We start from the raw sequence: 22,558 nt of genomic DNA on the forward strand, positions 1-22,558 counted from the left end.
GTATTACTAATGCAATAATAAATCTTTTATGAAAACGTGTGTGGTGTAAGAATCTACAATATTCTGATAGGGTAACCAGTCATTAAAAAGCAGCCACAATACATTCAATAAATCACTGCGGAAAGTAAGTAGAAATAAACAGCCTAAAGTTAGGCAGCAAACAGAAGCTACTGAAATAGCTGTTGTCCACCCGACAGAAGTGATGTCCTCGTGTTTCAATCCTCCAGCTTCTACCTGAACATTGAAGAAACCTGAGCAGTTTGGCATCAAGCCTTCACCGAGGGAGTGCTCTGCACAGCCACACATGGCGCCGTCATCAGCCTCTCCCACCCAGAACACAAGGGCAGATGCTTTTATAGTACTGTACGGTTCCTTCTCCAAGCTGCTGCAGAAAAGTATGATGATTTCTACTGCTCAGTCGCCTCATCGAACATACTCAAAAGGTTCCGGGGTAGAAATGAAGACCGAGGAGCCTCTGCATCCACAAAACCCGAAGATCGGCCACTACTGTCTCGGCTCACAGACTTCCCACTACATGAAGAGTCTTGGCTAATCCGGCTCACATTGGGTGTCAGAGGAAGAGATGACCTAGGAAGAACAGAAGATTAATGACTGCACAGAGGGAGGACACCTGATAATATATCCCATACTGGAGCCATCCTCAGTGTCAGCTCCCCAATAAGGACTGGTCGAGTGGAGGATGCTGCGGCTTTCACCAACAAGTCTTAGCACAGCTTCTTACACTGAAGTGTGTAGGTATAAAAAGTCTTCAGAAAAAATCTTAGCAACTTATCGAAAACTGGATTTTGCAAATCACATGACAGCACCCCCTGAGAGAGGATATCCACCCCTCAAGATCGGGAAACCAACTGAATAAAAGGGCAGCACCTCTCCTCCGCACCAGTTGGGTTTCAGAGCAAGAGAGACCTCCAGTCATTAATACAACCATCAGCAATCATCATTGCTTCTTAAACACCCCTATGTAGTGCACACCAACTATAGATAAAAAGGAAGGGACGATAAGGGTGCTGTCATGGACTCTATAAAATCCTGCTACCAGTAAGTAACTAAGATTTTGTTTGTACCCCTTCTCCCATGACAGCACCACCTGAGAGATTTATATAGAAAAGAGCACCTTGGGGAGGGAACTCCACTTTAGATTAAGTGGATAATGTTTATAGGACTAGGTCGCTGCTTTACATATCCTGTCGATTGATACTTTCGCCTTCTCAACCCAGGAAGTTGCAGTGGCCCGGGTGGAATGAGCCTCCAAGTTTTCTGGAACTGGTACATTACTAGAGGAGTAGGCGAAGGTAATGGTGTCTCTAATCCATTTAGCTATGGTACCCCTTGTTACTTTGAGGCCTTTCCTAACTCCGTGTAAGGAAACCAGTAAGGATTCACTCTTCCTCAATTGTTTTGCTACAGCCAAATATTTTACCAGGACCTGTTTAACATCTAGTAGGTGAAGTGTCTGCTCCTCTGCATTCTTAGGATTACTAAAAAAAAAAGGAGAGAACAATCTCTTGGCTGCTATAAAATGTAGATGCTACTCCAGGAAGATACCGTATATACTAGAGTATAAGCCGAGATTTTCAGCCCAAAAAAATGGTCTGAGAGTGCCCCTCTCGGCTTATACTCGAGTCATGGAAGGCGGGGGGGTCGGCGGGTGAGGGGGAGCAACGCCTGTCAAATACTCACCTGCTCCCAGCGCTCCTGGCGCGGTCCCCGCATCTTCAGGCACGGCAGCTTCGTCCCCTGTTCAGCGGTCACTGGTACCGCTCATTAAAGTTATGAATATAGACTCCACTCCCATAGGGGTGGAGCCACATATTCATTACTGTAATGAGCGGTACCACGTGACCGCTCACTACAGGAAGAAGCTGCCGCTCCCAGAGACGTGGGACATGCGGGGACCGCATCAGGAGCACTGGGAGCAGGTGAGTATGTCATATTCACCTTTCCGCGTTCCACCGCCGCCTCGTCTTCCGCGTCCTCTGCACTGACTGTTCAGGTCATAAAGAACTGCATGGGGCATTATATGGGGCCATAAAGAACTGCATGGAGCATTATATGGGGCATCTATGGGGCCATAAAGAACTGCATGGAGCATCTATGGAGCCATAAAGAACTGAATGGCGCATTATATGGGGCATCTATGGGGCCATAAAGAACTGAATGGAGCATTATATGGGGCATCTATGGGGCCATAACTGCATGGAGCATTATATGGGGCCATAACTGCATGGAGCATTATATGGGGCATTATATGGGGCCATAAAGAACTGCATGGAGCATCTATGGAGCCATAAAGAACTGAATGGCGCATTATATGGGGCATCTATGGGGCCATAAAGAACTGAATGGAGCATTATATGGGGCATCTATGGGGCCCTAAAGAACTGCATGGAGCATTATATGGGGCATCTATGGGGCCATAAAGAACTGCATGGAGCATTATATGGGGCCATAAAGAACTGCATGGAGCATTATATGGGGCATCTATGGGGCCATAAAGAACTGAATGGAGCATTATATGGGGCATCTATGGAGCCATAAAGAACTGCATGGAGCATTATATGGGGCCATAAAGAACTGCATGGAGCATTATATGGGGCATCTTATGGGGGCATAAAGAACTGCATGGAGCATTATATGGAGCGTCTGTGGGGCCATAAAGAACTGCATGGAGCATTATATGGGGCATCTATGGGGCCATAAAGAACTGAATGGAGCATTATATGGGGCCATAAAGAACTGAATGGCGCATTATATGGGGCATCTTATGGGGGCATAAAGAACTGCATGGAGCATTATATGGAGCGTCTGTGGGGCCATAAAGAACTGCATGGAGCATTATATGGGGCATCTATGGGACCATAAAGAACTGAATGGAGCATTATATGGGGCATCTTATGGGGGCATAAAGAACTGCATGGAGCATTATATGGAGCGTCTATGGGGCCATAAAGAACTGCATGGAGCATTATATGGGGCATCTTATGGGACCATAAAGAACTGCATGGAGCATTATATGGGGCATCTTATGGGGCCATAAAGAACTGCATGGAGCATTATATGGGGCATATTTGTATATGGAGCATCTTATGGGGCCATAATGAACAGTATGGAGCATTATATGGGGCTCCTGATTCAATATGGATATTCAAAAACACTTAACCTACTGATGTCTCAATTAATTTTACTTTTGTTGGTATCTATTTTTATTTTTGACATTTACCGGCAGCTGCTGCATTTTCCACCCTAGGCTTATAATCGAGTCATTAAGTTTTCCCAGTTTTTTGTGGCAAAATTAGGGGGGGTCGGCTTATACTCGAGTATATACGGTATGCTGGGTCTGGACTCAATATGACTAATCTACCGTGATCTGTAAAAATGGGTGGTTAATCAATAAGGCTTGTAAGTCACTGACCCTGTGGGCTGATGTTAGGGCCACCAATATTACAGTCTGTAAGGCAAGTATCCTGACTACTAATCCTTCAAACAGATCTGGTTAATGCTTTCATGGACCAGGTTTATATCCCAAGGAGGCATTCTTGGGGCTGGTATCGGTCTAGATCTATCACATGCCATAATGAACCCTACTACCCACCTATCTGCCGTTAGGTTATAATTATATAATGCCCCTAGGGATGACACTTGCAACTTAAGGCCTCTTTCACACTTCTGTTTTTAATCAGTCAAAATGTTGAAAAGATGCATACTGTGCAGATTGTAAAAAACGGGTGCACTGGGTCCATTTTTTTGACAGATCCGTTGAGGCTATGTGCACACGTTGTGTATGCGTCTTCGCTGCGAAAACGCATACACAACCCAGGTTAAAAATAAAAAATTGTGATATTCTTACCTTCCGGCATACCCCGCAGCCTTCCCGATGCTCACAATGCTGCCGGCAGCTCCCGTTCCCAATAATGCCTTGCGAGCAATGACCTGTGATTACATAGCGGTCACAGGGAAGCGTCATTTTTCCCCTATGCTTGGTTAAAAAAGTAACCATTACTGACTGCCACATTTTTTGTTCTTGAATTCTTTTAGTGTTTCTTAAAGCCAGAAAGTTGTCATTTGAAATTACTTTAGTTTTGTGCCATGTCTGCGATCTGCTTTTTAAAAAAAATTTTTATACAAAATTAAAACAACTGAATGAACATCCTCCAAGGCCGGTGATTCCATAATTTTTGCCAGTGATTGTATACTGCATGAGCCCCAAACAGTATATATATATACTGCATGAGCCCCACACAGCCTCCCTATATATACACTGCATGAGCCCCACACAGCCTCCCTATATACACTGCATGAGCTCCACACAGCCTCCCTATATACACTGCATGAGCCCACACAGCCTCCCTATATACACTGCATGACCCCACACAGCCTCCCTATATACACTGCATGACCCCACACAGCCTCCCTATATATACTGCATGAGCCCCACACAGCCTCCCTATATATACACTGCATGAGCCCCACACAGCCTCCCTATATATACTGCATGAGCCCCACACAGCCTCCCTATATACACTGCATGAGCCCCACACAGCCTCCCTATATACACTGCATGACCCCACACAGCCTCCCTATATATACTGCATGAGCCCCACACAGCCTCCCTATATACACTGCATGAGCCCCACACAGCCTCCCTATATACACTGCATGACCCCACACAGCCTCCCTATATACACTGCATGACCCCACACAGCCTCCCTATATATACTGCATGAGCCCCACACAGCCTCCCTATATACACTGCATGACCCCACACAGCCTCCCTATATACACTGCATGACCCCACACAGCCTCCCTATATATACTGCATGAGCCCCACACAGCCTCCCTATATATACACTGCATGACCCCACACAGCCTCCCTATATACACTGCATGACCCCACACAGCCTCCCTATATATACTGCATGAGCTCCACACAGCCTCCCTATATATACTGCATGACCCCACACAGCCTCCCTATATACACTGCATGACCCCACACAGCCTCCCTATATATACTGCATGAGCTCCACACAGCCTCCCTATATATACTGCATGACCCCACACAGCCTCCCTATATACACTGCATGACCCCACACAGCCTCCCTATATACACTGCATGAGCCCACACAGCCTCCCTATATACACTGCATGAGCTCCACACAGCCTCCCTATATACACTGCATGACCCCACACAGCCTCCCTATATACACTGCATGACCCCACACAGCCTCCCTATATATACTGCATGAGCCCCACACAGCCTCCCTATATATACACTGCATGAGCCCCACACAGCCTCCCTATATATACTGCATGAGCCCCACACAGCCTCCCTATATACACTGCATGAGCCCCACACAGCCTCCCTATATACACTGCATGAGCCCCACACAGCCTCCCTATATACACTGCATGAGCCCCACACAGCCTCCCTATATACACTGCATGACCCCACACAGCCTCCCTATATATACTGCATGAGCTCCACACAGCCTCCCTATATACACTGCATGAGCCCCACACAGCCTCCCTATATATACACTGCATGACCCCACACAGCCTCTCTATATACACTGCATGACCCCACACAGCCTCCCTATATATACTGCATGAGCCCCACACAGCCTCCCTATATATACTGCATGAGCTCCACACAGCCTCCCTATATATACTGCATGAGCCCAAAACAGCCTCCCTATATATACTGCATGAGCCCCACACAGCCTCCCTATATACACTGCATGACCCCACACAGCCTCCCTATATACACTGCATGAGCTCCACACAGCCTCCCTATATACACTGCATGAGCTCCACACAGCCTCCCTATATACACTGCATGAGCCCCACACAGCCTCCCTATATACACTGCATGAGCCCCACACAGCCTCCCTATATACACTGCATGAGCTCCACACAGCCTCCCTATATACACTGCATGAGCCCCACACAGCCTCCCTATATACACTGCATGACCCCACACAGCCTCCCTATATACACTGCATGAGCTCCACACAGCCTCCCTATATACACTGCATGAGCTCCACACAGCCTCCCTATATACACTGCATGAGCCCCACACAGCCTCCCTATATACACTGCATGAGCCCCACACAGCCTCCCTATATACACTGCATGAGCTCCACACAGCCTCCCTATATACACTGCATGACCCCACACAGCCTCCCTATATATACTGCATGACCCCACACAGCCTCCCTATATATACTGCATGACCCCACACAGCCTCCCTATATACACTGCATGACCCCACACAGCCTCCCTATATACACTGCATGACCCCACACAGCCTCCCTATATACACTGCATGACCCCACACAGCCTCCCTATATACACTGCATGACCCCACACAGCCTCCCTATATACACTGCATGAGCTCCACACAGCCTCCCTATATATACTGCATGACCCCACACAGCCTCCCTATATACACTGCATGACCCCACACAGCCTCCCTATATACACTGCATGAGCCCCACACAGCCTCCCTATATACACTGCATGAGCTCCACACAGCCTCCCTATATACACTGCATGACCCCACACAGCCTCCCTATATATACTGCATGACCCCACACAGCCTCCCTATATACACTGCATGACCCCACACAGCCTCCCTATATACACTGCATGACCCCACACAGCCTCCCTATATACACTGCATGACCCCACACAGCCTCCCTATATACACTGCATGAGCCCCACACAGCCTCCCTATATATACACTGCATGAGCCCCACACAGCCTCCCTATATATACACTGCATGAGCCCCACAGCCTCCCTATATACACTGCATGACCCCACACAGCCTCCCTATATACACTGCATGAGCCCCACACAGCCTCCCTATATATACACTGCATGAGCCCCACACAGCCTCCCTATATATACACTGCATGAGCCCCACACAGCCTCCCTATATACACTGCATGACCCCACACAGCCTCCCTATATACACTGCATGAGCCCCACACAGCCTCCCTATATATACTGCATGAGCCCCACACAGCCTCCCTATATATACTGCATGACCCCACACAGCCTCCCTATATATACTGCATGAGCCCAAAACAGCCTCCCTATATATACTGCATGAGCCCAAAACAGCCTCCCTATATATACTGCATGAGCCCCACACAGCCTCCCTATATACACTGCATGAGCTCCACACAGCCTCCCTATATACACTGCATGACCCCACACAGCCTCCCTATATACACTGCATGAGCCCCACACAGCCTCCCTATATATACTGCATGAGCCCCACACAGCCTCCCTATATATACACTGCATGAGCCCCACACAGCCTCCCTATATACACTGCATGAGCCCAAAACAGCCTCCCTATATACACTGCATGAGCCCCACACAGCCTCCCTATATATACTGCATGAGCTCCACACAGCCTCCCTATATATACTGCATGAGCTCCACACAGCCTCCCTATATACACTGCATGACCCCACACAGCCTCCCTATATACACTGCATGACCCCACACAGCCTCCCTATATATACTGCATGAGCTCCACAGCCTCCCTATATATACTGCATGACCCCACACAGCCTCCCTATATACACTGCATGACCCCACACAGCCTCCCTATATATACTGCATGAGCCCCACACAGCCTCCCTATATACACTGCATGAGCTCCACACAGCCTCCCTATATACACTGCATGACCCCACACAGCCTCCCTATATACACTGCATGAGCCCCACACAGCCTCCCTATATATACTGCATGAGCCCCACACAGCCTCCCTATATATACACTGCATGAGCCCCACACAGCCTCCCTATATACACTGCATGAGCCCCACACAGCCTCCCTATATATACTGCATGAGCCCCACACAGCCTCCCTATATACACTGCATGAGCTCCACACAGCCTCCCTATATACACTGCATGACCCCACACAGCCTCCCTATATACACTGCATGAGCCCCACACAGCCTCCCTATATATACTGCATGAGCTCCACACAGCCTCCCTATATATACTGCATGAGCCCCACACAGCCTCCCTATATACACTGCATGAGCTCCACACAGCCTCCCTATATATACTGCATGAGCTCCACACAGCCTCCCTATATACACTGCATGAGCCCAAAACAGCCTCCCTATATACACTGCATGAGCCCCACACAGCCTCCCTATATATACTGCATGAGCCCCACACAGCCTCCCTATATATACTGCATGAGCTCCACACAGCCTCCCTATATACACTGCATGACCCCACACAGCCTCCCTATATATACTGCATGAGCTCCACACAGCCTCCCTATATATACTGCATGACCCCACACAGCCTCCCTATATACACTGCATGACCCCACACAGCCTCCCTATATATACTGCATGAGCCCCACACAGCCTCCCTATATATACTGCATGAGCTCCACACAGCCTCCCTATATACACTGCATGACCCCACACAGCCTCCCTATATATACTGCATGAGCTCCACACAGCCTCCCTATATATACTGCATGACCCCACACAGCCTCCCTATATACACTGCATGAGCCCCACACAGCCTCCCTATATACACTGCATGAGCCCCACACAGCCTCCCTATATACACTGCATGAGCTCCACACAGCCTCCCTATATATACTGCATGAGCCCAAAACAGCCTCCCTATATACACTGCATGAGCCCCACACAGCCTCCCTATATACACTGCATGAGCTCCACACAGCCTCCCTATATACACTGCATGAGCTCCACACAGCCTCCCTATATACACTGCATGACCCCACACAGCCTCCCTATATACACTGCATGAGCTCCACACAGCCTCCCTATATATACTGCATGAGCCCAAAACAGCCTCCCTATATACACTGCATGAGCTCCACACAACCTCCCTATATACACTGCATGAGCTCCACACAGCCTCCCTATATACACTGCATGAGCCCCACACAGCCTCCCTATATACACTGCATGAGCTCCACACACCCTCCCTATATATACTGCATGAGCCCAAAACAGCCTCCCTATATACACTGCATGAGCTCCACACAGCCTCCCTATATACACTGCATGAGCTCCACACAGCCTCCCTATATATACTGCATGAGCCCAAAACAGCCTCCCTATATATACACTGCATGAGCTCCACACAGCCTCCCTATATATACTGCATGACCCCACACAGCCTCCCTATATACACTGCATGACCCCACACAGCCTCCCTATATATACTGCATGAGCCCCACACAGCCTCCCTATATACACTGCATGAGCTCCACACAGCCTCCCTATATACACTGCATGACCCCACACAGCCTCCCTATATATACTGCATGAGCCCCACACAGCCTCCCTATATACACTGCATGACCCCACACAGCCTCCCTATATACACTGCATGACCCCACACAGCCTCCCTATATACACTGCATGAGCCCCACACAGCCTCCCTATATACACTGCATGACCCCACACAGCCTCCCTATATACACTGCATGAGCCCCACACAGCCTCCCTATATATACTGCATGAGCCCCACACAGCCTCCCTATATATACACTGCATGAGCCCCACACAGCCTCCCTATATACACTGCATGAGCTCCACACAGCCTCCCTATATACACTGCATGACCTCCACACAGCCTCCCTATATACACTGCATGAGCCCCACACAGCCTCCCTATATACACTGCATGAGCTCCACACAGCCTCCCTATATACACTGCATGAGCCCCACACAGCCTCCCTATATACACTGCATGACCCCACACAGCCTCCCTATATATACACTGCATGAGCCCCACACAGCCTCCCTATATATACTGCATGAGCTCCACACAGCCTCCCTATATACACTGCATGAGCCCAAAACAGCCTCCCTATATACACTGCATGAGCCCCACACAGCCTCCCTATATACACTGCATGACCCCACACAGCCTCCCTATATACACTGCATGAGCTCCACACAGCCTCCCTATATACACTGCATGAGCCCAAAACAGCCTCCCTATATACACTGCATGAGCCCCACACAGCCTCCCTATATACACTGCATGACCCCACACAGCCTCCCTATATATACTGCATGAGCTCCACACAGCCTCCCTATATATACTGCATGACCTCCACACAGCCTCCCTATATACACTGCATGAGCCCCACACAGCCTCCCTATATACACTGCATGACCCCACACAGCCTCCCTATATATACTGCATGAGCTCCACACAGCCTCCCTATATACACTGCATGACCCCACACAGCCTCCCTATATATACACTGCATGACCCCACACAGCCTCCCTATATACACTGCATGAGCCCCACACAGCCTCCCTATATACACTGCATGAGCCCCACACAGCCTCCCTATATACACTGCATGAGCCCCACACAGCCTCCCTATATACACTGCATGACCCCACACAGCCTCCCTATATACACTGCATGAGCTCCACACAGCCTCCCTATATACACTGCATGAGCCCCACACAGCCTCCCTATATACACTGCATGAGCTCCACACAGCCTCCCTATATATACTGCATGAGCCCCACACAGCCTCCCTATATACACTGCATGACCCCACACAGCCTCCCTATATATACTGCATGAGCCCAAAACAGCCTCCCTATATACACTGCATGAGCCCCACACAGCCTCCCTATATACACTGCATGAGCCCCACACAGCCTCCCTATATACACTGCATGACCCCACACAGCCTCCCTATATACACTGCATGAGCCCCACACAGCCTCCCTATATACACTGCATGAGCCCCACACAGCCTCCCTATATATACTGCATGAGCCCCACACAGCCTCCCTATATATACACTGCATGAGCCCCACACAGCCTCCCTATATACACTGCATGAGCTCCACACAGCCTCCCTATATACACTGCATGAGCCCCACACAGCCTCCCTATATACACTGCATGAGCTCCACACAGCCTCCCTATATATACTGCATGACCCCACACAGCCTCCCTATATACACTGCATGAGCCCCACACAGCCTCCCTATATATACTGCATGAGCCCCACACAGCCTCCCTATATATACTGCATGAGCCCCACACAGCCTCCCTATATATACTGCATGACCCCACACAGCCTCCCTATATACACTGCATGACCCCACACAGCCTCCCTATATACACTGCATGAGCCCCACACAGCCTCCCTATATACACTGCATGACCCCACACAGCCTCCCTATATATACACTGCATGAGCCCCACACAGCCTCCCTATATACACTGCATGAGCTCCACACAGCCTCCCTATATACACTGCATGAGCCCAAAACAGCCTCCCTATATACACTGCATGAGCCCCACACAGCCTCCCTATATACACTGCATGACCCCACACAGCCTCCCTATATATACACTGCATGAGCCCCACACAGCCTCCCTATATACACTGCATGAGCTCCACACAGCCTCCCTATATACACTGCATGAGCCCAAAACAGCCTCCCTATATACACTGCATGAGCCCCACACAGCCTCCCTATATACACTGCATGAGCTCCACACAGCCTCCCTATATACACTGCATGAGCCCCACACAGCCTCCCTATATATACACTGCATGAGCCCCACACAGCCTCCCTATATATACACTGCATGAGCCCCACACAGCCTCCCTATATACACTGCATGAGCTCCACACAGCCTCCCTATATACACTGCATGAGCCCAAAACAGCCTCCCTATATACACTGCATGAGCCCCACACAGCCTCCCTATATATACTGCATGAGCCCCACACAGCCTCCCTATATATACTGCATGAGCCCAAAACAGCCTCCCTATATACACTGCATGAGCCCCACACAGCCTCCCTATATATACTGCATGAGCCCAAAACAGCCTCCCTATATACACTGCATGAGCCCCACACAGCCTCCCTATATACACTGCATGAGCCCCACACAGCCTCCCTATATACACTGCATGAGCTCCACACAGCCTCCCTATATACACTGCATGAGCCCCACACAGCCTCCCTATATACACTGCATGAGCTCCACACAGCCTCCCTATATACACTGCATGAGCTTCACACAGCCTCCCTATATATACTGCATGACCCCACACAGCCTCCCTATATATACTGCATGAGCTCCACACAGCCTCCCTATATATACTGCATGACCCCACACAGCCTCCCTATATACACTGCATGACCCCACACAGCCTCCCTATATACACTGCATGAGCCCCACACAGCCTCCCTATATATACACTGCATGACCCCACACAGCCTCCCTATATATACTGCATGACCCCACACAGCCTCTCTATATATACTGCATGACCCCACACAGCCTCCCTATATATACACTGCATGAGCCCCACACAGCCTCCCTATATACACAGTGGGTACGGAAAGTATTCAGACCCCTTTAAATTTTTCACTCTGTTTCATTGCAGCCATTTGGTAAATTCAATAAAATTCATTTTTATCTCATTAATGAACAATCTGCACCCCATCCTGACTGAAAAAAAACAGAAATGTAGAAATTTTTGCAAATTTATTAAAAGAAAAACTGAAATATCACATGTCATAAGTCTTCAGCCCCTCTGCTCAGACTCTCCTATGTAAGTCCCATGCTGTCCATTTCCTTGTGATCCTCCCTGAGATGGTTCTCCTCCTTCACTGGCGTCCAGCTGTGTGTAATTAAAAACTGATAGGACTTGATTTGGGAAGGCGCACACCTGTCTATATAAGACCTCACCGCTCACAGTGCATGTCAGACCAAATGAGAATCATGAGGCCAAAGGAACTGGCCAAGGAGCTCAGAGAGAATTGTACCAAGGCTCAGATCTGGCCAAGGTTACAACAGAATTTCTGCAGGACTCAAGGTTTCTAAGAGCACAGTGGCCTCCATAATCCTTAAATGGAAGAAGTTTGGGACCACCAGAAGTCTTCCTAGACCTGGCCGTCCAGCCAAACTGAGCAATCGTGGGAGAAGAGCCTTGGTGAGAAGGTAAATAAGAACCCCAAGATCACTGTGGCTAAGCTCAAGAGATGCAGTAGGGAGAAAGTTCCACAAAGTCAACTATCACTGAAGCCTTCCACCAGTTGGGCCTTTATCGTAAAGTGGCCCGACGGAATCCTCTCCTCAATGCAAGACATATGAAAGCCGCATAGAGTTTGCTAAAAAACACATGAAGGACTCCCAGACTATGAGAAATAAAATTCTCTGGTCTAATGAGATGAAGATAGACCTTTTTGGTGATAATTCTAAGCGGTATGTGTGGAGAAAACCAGGCACTGCTCATCACCTGCCCAGTACAATCCCAACAGTGAAACATGGTGGAGGCAGCATCATGCTATGGGGGTGTTTTTCAGCTGCAGGGACAGGACGACTGGTTGTCATTGAAGAAAACATGAATGCGGCCAAGTACAGAGATATCCTGGATGAAATCCTCTTCCAGAGTGCTCTGGACCTCAGACTTAGGGTACCGTCACACTATACCATTTCGATCGCTACGACGGTACGATTCGTGACGTTCCAGCGATATCGTTACGATATCGCTGTGTCTGACACGCAGCAGCGATCAGGGATCCTGCTGAGAATCGTACGTCGTAGCAGATCGTATGGAACTTTCTTTCATCGCTGGATCTCCCGCTGTCATCGCTAGATCGGTGTGTGTGACACCGATCTAGCGATGCGATCCAGCGATGCGTTCGCTTGTAACCAGGGTAAACATCGGGTAACTAAGCGCAGGGCCGCGCTTAGTAACCCAATGTTTACCCTGGTTACAAGCGTAAAACTAAAAAAAAAAAAAAACAGTACATACTTACATTCTGGTGTCCATCAGGTCCCTTGCAGTCTGCTTCCCGCACTGTGACTGCCGGCCGTAAAGTGAAAGCAGAGTACAGCGGTGACGTGCTTTCACTTTCACTTTACGGCCGGCAGTCACAGTGCGGGAAGCAGACTGCAAGGGACCTGACGGACACCAGATGTAAGTATGTGCTGTTTGTTTTTTTTTAGTTTTACGCTTGTAACCAGGGTAAACATCGGGTTACTAAGCGCGGCCCTGCGCTTAGTAACCCGATGTTTACCCTGGTGACCCAGGGACCTCGGCATCGTTGGTCGCTGGAGAGCTGTCTGTGTGACAGCTCCCCAGCGACCACACTACGATTTACCTACGATCACGGCCAGGTCATATCGCTGGTCGTGATCGTAGGTAAATCGTATAGTGTGACGGTACCCTTAGCCGAAGGTTCACCTTCCAACAAGACAATGACCCTAAGCACACAACTAAAATAACAAAGGAGTGGCTTCAGAACAAATGTGACCATTCTTGACTGGCCCAGGCAGAGCCCTGACCTAAACCCAATTGAGCGTAACTGGAGAGACCTGAAAATGGCTTTCCACCAACGATCACCATCCAACCTGACGGACCTGGAGAGGATCTGCAAGTTAGAAATGCTGAGGATCCTCAAATCCAGGTGTGAAAAACTTGTTGCATCATTTCCAAGAAGACTCATGGCTTTTACCAGCTCAAAAGGGGCTTCTACTCAGTACTGAGCAAAGGGGCTGAATACTTATGACTATGTGATATTTCAGGTTTTCTTTTCAATTGGCAAAAATTTCTACATTTGTTTTTTTTTTTGTCAAGATGGGGTGCAGAGTGTACATTAATGAGAAAAAAAATAGAATTAGACTTACCGGTAATTTGGTTTCTAGGAACCTTCCACAACAGCATAGGAGGTTGTCTCCACACCCTAATAGGGGATAGGAAGCACACTAGGTTAAAAACCCCTCCCACCTCCAACTCTCCAGTGACTTATAACGAACACCATAGCACTGGTTACCTTTAAGGTCCCCGGAATAATCCCAAGGAACATAGGGGGGTAATTATTGCTGTTGTGGAAGGTTACTAGAAACCGAATTACCGGTAAGTCTAATTCTATTTTCTCTAGTCACCTTCCACGACAGCATAGGGGGAATACCAACTAATATACAGCACTTGGGGGGAAGGGGGGGCGGAACACGGCCTGGAGTACTTTCCGGCCAAAGACTAGATCCCTATTGGACAATAAGTCCATCCTATAGTGTTTTATGAAGGTATGTAATGAAGACCATGTTGCAGCTCTGCTCGGTGGAAGCGCCTGCTTTCTGCCCAGGTGACTGATGTGGATCTTGTAGAGTGGGCTCTGACCCCGGTTGGGGGTGTCATGTCCTGGGCCAAGTACATTTCAGATATGGCTTTTTTGATCCAATTTGAGATGGTGCTTTTGGACACCTTTTTCCCTTTATTCCGCCCTGATGGATGTACAAACATGTTCTGGTCAATTCTCCAAGGAGTGGTTTGTTCTAGATAGAGTAAGATGGTACGTAGAACATCGAAGGTATGGAATTCTTCCTCTCCGATTGCCTGGATACTGGCAAAAGGAGGGAAGGATGATCTCTTGAGACTGGTGAAAATTGGACACAACCTTAGGGAGGAAGGATGGATCAAGATGAAGAACTATAGAGTCATCTCTTATTATTAGATAAGGCTCTCTTACTGAAAGGGCCTGTAATTCTAATACACGTCTTGCCGTGGTGATGATGACAAGAAAGGCTAAGTTCACACTTGCGTTGTGCAGTCCGTTCAACACATCTGTTAAACGGACTGCACTAGCGCAAGTGCCGATGTTTGCACTGCGCTGGCGCAGATGGAGCATCTGCTAGCTCCATCTGCGCTAGCAGTGCCGGACCCGGAAACGCTGCAGCCCTAGTCTCGGGACCGTCACTCAATGACGGCACATCGCTAGCGCACGCCCATTGTGGGTGTGCGCTAGCGATGCGTCCGCCATTGAAAGTAATGGCGGCGTTAACGGACTACGTTACACCGTGTTATGCCGCGGTGTAACGTAGTCCGTTAAACGGGTCACACTAACGCAGTGTGAACCCAAAGGCAGCTTTGAATGCCACAAATTGAGGAGTGCAGGAAGATAGGGGTTCAAACGGAGGTCGTGTAAGCCCTTTGGGACTTAAATGCTGTCCTCAAGGAGGGACAACAGTCTGCCTTCTGGGATGTGATCTGAGGGCTGAAGATATTAATCTTTTAATCCAAACTGTGGTTAGCCAAATCTTGATCGAACATAGAGCTTAGGGCAGAAACCTGAACCTTCAGAGTACTAGGCCTAAGGCCAATGTCTAGCCCTTTTTGTAAGAAGTCTAACACCTGTGGAATATTAGGATGGAACAGATCAGGTAGGTTTGGGAGACAGAAGGATGAAGACTTCTTCCATACCTTATTATATATAGCATAACTGGCTTCCTAGATCTCTGTAGGGTAGCAATTACTGAGTCTGAAAGCCCTCTAGCTCTCAGCACCTGGCCTCAGTAACCAGGCAGCTAGATTTAATTTTTGAGGTTCGGGATGCAGAAGGGGTCTTTGAACAAGAAGGTTTGTCTCCTGTGGTAGGTGAACTGGACCGTCTATATGCAACTCTACAATGAGGTTGAACCAACTTCTCTTTGGTCGCTCTGCAGTCACGAGGATGGTTGGGACCCGATCTTCCAAAGAGTCTTTGTCAATGGGATTGGCGGGAAAGCATAGGCCAACAGGGTGTTCTGACCTGAAGCAAGTTTCAGGTACGCCCCATCTGTTTACCAATGTCCTGAAGACCTTTTTGTTCAGGCTCCACTTTCCTGGCTGTGTGTCCTGGCTCGGGAAATCCGCCTGGCAAGTGGAGGATCCCTTCAGATGACCCACTGTCAGGGACAGAAGGTGTTTTTCAGCCCAGCAAAATATTTGATTTGAAATGCCCGTTAAGTTGTTCAACCTTGAGCTCCCTTGATGTTTGAGGTGGGCTACTGTAGTTGTCCGAATAAATTCTGACATGACATCCGGACACTAGGTTGGTTGCGGCCAGGAGAGCATCCTCCACTGCTTTCAGCTCACTGGAGTTGGAGGATTTGCTGCTTGTTCTCTGATCCCAGAGACCCTGAAAAGGAACACGAGACACTATGGCACCCCAGCCTCGTTTGCTGGCATCGGATGTTTTGAGACCAATTCACCCATCTGCAAAGGTTTTTGGGGCTCAACCACCATGCTAGAGAAGCTCTTACATGTCCTGGAGTGTGTTCACCCTCTTGTTCAGAGAACTGGGACTCACATTCCACATCTTAAAGGGAACCTGTCACCCCCAAAATCAAGGGTGAGCTAAGCCCACCAGCATCAGGGGCTTATCTACAGCATTCTGGAATGCTGTAAATAAGCCCCCGATGTATCCTAAAAGATAAGAAATAGAGGTTAGATTATACTCACCCAGGGGCGGTCAGGTCCGGCGCCTCCCATCTTCATCAGATGACGTCCTCTTCTGCTCTTCATGCTGCGGCGCAGGCGTACTTTGTCTGCCCTGTTGAGGGCAGAGCAAAGTACTGCAGTGCGCAGGCACCGGGCCTCTCTGACCTTTCCCGGCGCCTGCACACTCAACAGGGCAGACAAAGTACGCCTGCGCCAGAGCCGCAACGTGAAGACCAGAAGAGGACGTCAACCTATGAAGATGGGAGGCCCCGGACCGCAACTAGCAAATCAGCCAGATATGGAACTATGCAGATTCCTTGTTTCCGGATATAAGAAACTGCTTCTGCCATTATTTTGGCAAAAACTCTCAGTGCCGAAGAGATGCCAAAGGGGAGCATGCTGAATTGAAAATGCTTCACCTGTTAATTTTGCTGTACCGTAAACCTCAGGTGCTTCCTGTGTCGTGGATGGATTGGCACATGGAAGTAGGCATCTTTGAGATCTATGGTCGCCAATAAGAAGTTTGAGCCTATCGGGACTGGCCGATTTTACCGATTCCATCTTGAATCTGCGATAGAAGATGTGCTGATTTTGAGATGATGAGATTTTTTAGATTTATAATTATTCGTGCCTCCCTGAAGGTTTTTTTTTTACTAAGGAAAGATGGGAAGTGGCCTGTTCCAGATGGAAGGGAGGTGACCCTCAGACCCCAATGAGGACTCAAACTCTATCAGGAGGCCCTCCTTGATGATATTGAGGACCCACTGGGAGTTGGAAATGGCCCGCCAACGGCGAAAAACTTTTTGCGAGCCTACCCCCCCACCGGGTCAGAGTCATTGCTTATCCTACCTTTCCCCTTCGCATAACTCCATCTCCCAGTTTTACCTTTTTGAATGAAAAATTGGCTCCAATCTTTAGCGGATACCATGTCGCGTTTGGAGAGCCCCTGTGTGTCTAAAGATTGGAGCTCCCCTTCAAGTGACCCCATTTTGGAAACTAGACCCCCAAAGGAACTTATCTAGATGCATAGTGAGCACATTAAACCCCCAGGTGCTTCACAAATTGATCCGTAATAATGAAAAAGTACTTTTTTTTCACAAGTTTTTTAGCCTCAATTTCTTCATTTTCACATGGGCAATAGGATAAAATGGATCCTAAAATTTGTTGGGCAATTTCTCCTGAGTAGACCGATAACTCGCATGTGGGGGTAAACCGCTGTTTGGGCACACGTCGGGGCTCGGCAGGGAAGTAGTGACATTTTGAAATGCAGACTTTAATGGAATGGTCTGTGGGCGTCATGTTGCGTTCCTGAGCCCCGATGTGCCTAAACAGTAGAAACCCCCCACAAGTGACCACATTTTGGAAACTAGACCCCCCAAGGAACTTTTCTAGACGTGTGGTGAGCACTTTGAATCCCCAAGTGCTTCACAGAAGTTTATAACGCAGAGCCATGAAAATAAAAAAATCATTTTTCTTCCAAAAATGATTTTTTAGCCTGCAATTTTTTATTTTCACAAGGGTAACAGGAGAAATTGGACCCCAATAGTTGTTGCCCAGTTTGTCTTGAATATGCTGGTACCCCATATGTGGGGGTAAACCACTGTTTGGGCACACGCCGGGGCTTGGAACGGAGGGAGCACCATTTGACTTTTTGAACGCAAGATTGGCTGGAATCAATGGTGGCACCATGTCGCGTTTGGAGACCCCCCTGATGTGCCTAAACAGTGGAAACCCCTCAATTCTAACTCCAACACACCTCTAACCCTAATCCCAACTCTAACCATGACCCTAATCACAACCCTAACCCCAACACACCCCTAACCTTAACCCCAACACACCCCTAACCACAAGCCTAATGCTAACCCCAACACACCCCTAACCCTAATCTTAACCCAAATTCCAACCCTAAGGCTATGTGCCCACGTTGCGGATTTGTGTGCGGATTTTTCCTCACAGTTTTTGAAAAATCTGCAGGTAAAACGCACTGCATTTTACCTGCGGATTTCTAGTGTTTTTTGTGCGGATTTTACCTGCGGATTCCTATACTGGAACAGGTGTAAAACGCTGCGGAATCCGCACAAAGAACTGACATGCTACGGAAAATACTGAGCAGCATTTTCCGCACCATGGGCACAGCGGATTTGGTTTTCCATAGGTTTACATGGTACTGTGAACGTGATGGAAAACTGCTACGAATCCGCAGCGACCAATCCGCTGCGGATCCGCAGCCAAAGCCGCACTGTGTGCACATAGCCTAATTCGAAGCCTAACCCTAACCGCAACCCTAATTCTAACCCTATCCCTAATTGCAACCCTAACTCCAACCCTAATTCTAACCTTAATTCTAACCCTAACCCTAGTGAAAAAATAAATATATTTTCTTTATTTTATTATGTTCCCTACCTATGGGGTGATAATGGGGGGGGGGAGGGGTTATTTACTATTTTTTTTATTTTGATCACTGTGATCAAAGTGATCAAAATGTACTTGGAATCAATCTGCCAGCCGTCAGATTCGGCCGGCGCACTGCGCATGCGCCCGCCATTTTGGAAGATAGCGGCGTCCATAGGACAAGACAGAGGTACACCGGGACTCGGTAAGTATGGTGGGGTAGGATCGGACGGAGAGGAGGGCCACGGAGGACAGGACGGCCACGGAGGACAGGACGGAGGGGTAGGAAAGACTGACAGTGGCAGATCGCTGCAGTCAGTCGGTGCGGGGGCAGATCAGGGGTCTCCAGCCGTGGCCGATGATATTGCAGCATCGGCCATGGCTGGATTGTAATATTTCACCAAGTTTCATAGGTGAAATATTACAAATTGCTGTGATTGCCTGTTGAAAGTGAAACAGCCAATCAGAGTGATCATGGCCAGGTGGGGGCAAAGCTACCCCTCCACGGGCGGAAGTACCACTCCCCCTCTTCCTGCAGGTCGGGTGAAATTTGAGTTAACCCTTTCACCCGATCTGTAGGAACGTGATCATTCTGTGACGCAGCATATACGTCACAGGTCGGATTGGCACCGACTTTTATGACGTATACGCTGTGTCACAGGTCGGGAAGGGGTTAACTTCCTGTGCTTCCTGTCCCCCATTAGGGTGTGGAGACAACCTCCTATGCTGTCGTGGAAGGTGACTAGAGAAATTAACTTTTTTGAATTTACCAAATGGCTGCAATGAAACAAAGTGAAAAATTTAAAGGGATCTGAATACTTTCTGTACCCACTGTATTTAACATGGTGAACTTTCAAGGAAATCACTCACCATTCTGACGTTCAGTCTAGGGTACCGGAGATGAAGGCTGGATCGGTTCACATGGAGGTGGTGAACTCATGATCTGCCCTGTTCCTCTAGCTGGTCCTTCTGCCACTGCTGCTGTGGAGTCTCCTGAAGAACATACATTGCTGAGGTTGCTGCAAGGCACCAACATCTTGCAGGACCATCCCAAAATATAAGGGGATGGTCACAACACCTCGTTCCGGCCCCTCCCCGATTTGCCGGTTAATCAATAGGAGTTAATCCGGCGCGCTGTGCGCAGGGAGCCTCGGGAAGCCCTGCGCACGCACTGACCCAGATTGGTCAGTGTCCGGCCCCCTTGCGTCATTAGGGCAGTACTGGCTTATTGCATCCCGGACAGACCTGGGCGGCCCTGCTCTCCGGCTCGTCACGGTATGTGCCGTATCTTCCACTAGCGCACCCTGCACATGAACAAACCCGGCGACATGTTCTGGTGCACTCAGCACGGGGTACTCCTGTAGCCCCGGCGTGCGCAGACCTTGGACCTCATGTCGGCAAGTGACTTTCACCTAGAGGTCTCTGCCTGCACCCCGCCACATACCCCGACCTCCTGGCAAGAGGTGGCGCCTCCTGTCTGGAAGGCATCTAGTCCATGGACACCCTCCAGATCTGGATAAGTCTTCACGTACTGCTCTTGGATATCTTCAAAGTACGGAAACAAACCGATGCTTAGGAATTGTACCCACCCATTTTATTTAGTAGGTTTCCGGTCCTTGATGGGCGGATACCTTCTCAGGTGGTGCTGTCATGGAAGTAGGGAAAAAATGCCAGATTCTGTCATGTGAAGGAAGATGGAGTATTTTCAGAAGACGTTTTTCCCCCTTTAATGAGACCCATAATCTGTTCAACGTAATTGAAAATGTAATTACATTTTAAGGATAACCTGTCACCAGTTTTTTTTCTTTTAATTATAAACCATGTCCATCACCAATAAAATCTTGTAAGGCTATGTGCACACGTTCAGGATTTCTCGCAGAAAATTCCTGAGAAAAACCGGACATTTTCTGCAAGAAATCCGCAAGAAAAACGCATGCGTTTTTGCCGCGGTTATGACGCGTTTTTGCCACGGTTTTTTCCGGACACTTCCCAATGTATTTTGTAGTGGGAAATCTGCAAAAAAAACAGCAAAATTAATTTACATGCTGCGGTTTTTACCGCGATGCGTTTTTTTCACGGAAAAAAAACGCATCATGTGCACAAAACATGCGGAATTCATTCTAAATGATGGGATGCTTATTGCATGCGTTTTTTTGCGGTTTTATAGCGTTTTTATCGGGGAAAAAACATGAAAAAACCGCAACGTGTGCACACAGCCTAAATGAGGTTCCTATAGCGCCTTCATACCTTCATTGATGCCCCTACATACATTCAAAAAAATGGCTTCATTCATGTCCCATGCTGCATAATGGTGTGAAAAAGTGTTTGCCCCTTCCTGAGATCCTATTCTTTTGCATGTTTGTCACAACGATATTTATGTTTGGTGAAACATTTGACAAATTTAACACAAGTAATCACAAAATACAGTTTATTATTATTATTTATTTATACAGCACCATTAATTCCATGGTGCTGTATATGAGAAGGGGTTACATACAGGGTTATATATATCCCTTACAGTACACAAATTTACAGTGACAGACTGGTACAGAGGGGAGAGGACCCTGTCCTTGTGGACTTACATTCTACGGGATAATGGGGAAGAGACAGAAGGTCGGGGGTGTTGCAGCTCTGGTGGTGGTGACGCAGCAGCTCTTGTGGCGGTGAGGCGGCAGCTTGGGTGGTTGGTGAGGCGGCAGCTCGTGGTGGTTGGTGAGGCGGCAGCTCTGGTGGTGGTGAGGCGGCAGCTCGAATGGTTGGTGAGGCGGCAGCTCGAGTGGTGGGTGAGGCGGCAGCTCGGGTGGTTGGTGAGGCGGCAGGCTTTCCTGAAGAGATGGGTTTTCAGTTTCCGTCTAAAGGATCTGAG

General features: G+C 48.5%; 1 protein-coding gene across 6 annotated transcripts in view; it reads right to left on the bottom strand.

Moving 5' to 3' along the window:
* Positions 1-3: 3 nt before the first annotated feature.
* The window catches only part of PKMYT1 (protein kinase, membrane associated tyrosine/threonine 1), a 57,785-nt gene continuing 35,230 nt past the window's right edge, over positions 4-22,558 (bottom strand). For 3 of the 6 annotated variants that reach the window (XM_069735211.1, XM_069735210.1, XM_069735208.1), the window contains exon 8: positions 4-588. In XM_069735211.1, the coding sequence (XP_069591312.1) occupies positions 408-588 (181 nt within the window). In that variant the 3' untranslated portion in view covers positions 4-407. Of the gene's footprint in view, positions 589-22,115; positions 22,554-22,558 lie in introns of those variants that run through there. The other 3 variants (XM_069735204.1, XM_069735203.1, XM_069735207.1) reach the window with 3 other exon arrangements.

Source organism: Ranitomeya imitator, chromosome 7, assembly GCF_032444005.1.
Source record: "Ranitomeya imitator isolate aRanImi1 chromosome 7, aRanImi1.pri, whole genome shotgun sequence".
Classification (NCBI taxonomy): Eukaryota; Metazoa; Chordata; class Amphibia; order Anura; family Dendrobatidae; genus Ranitomeya; species Ranitomeya imitator.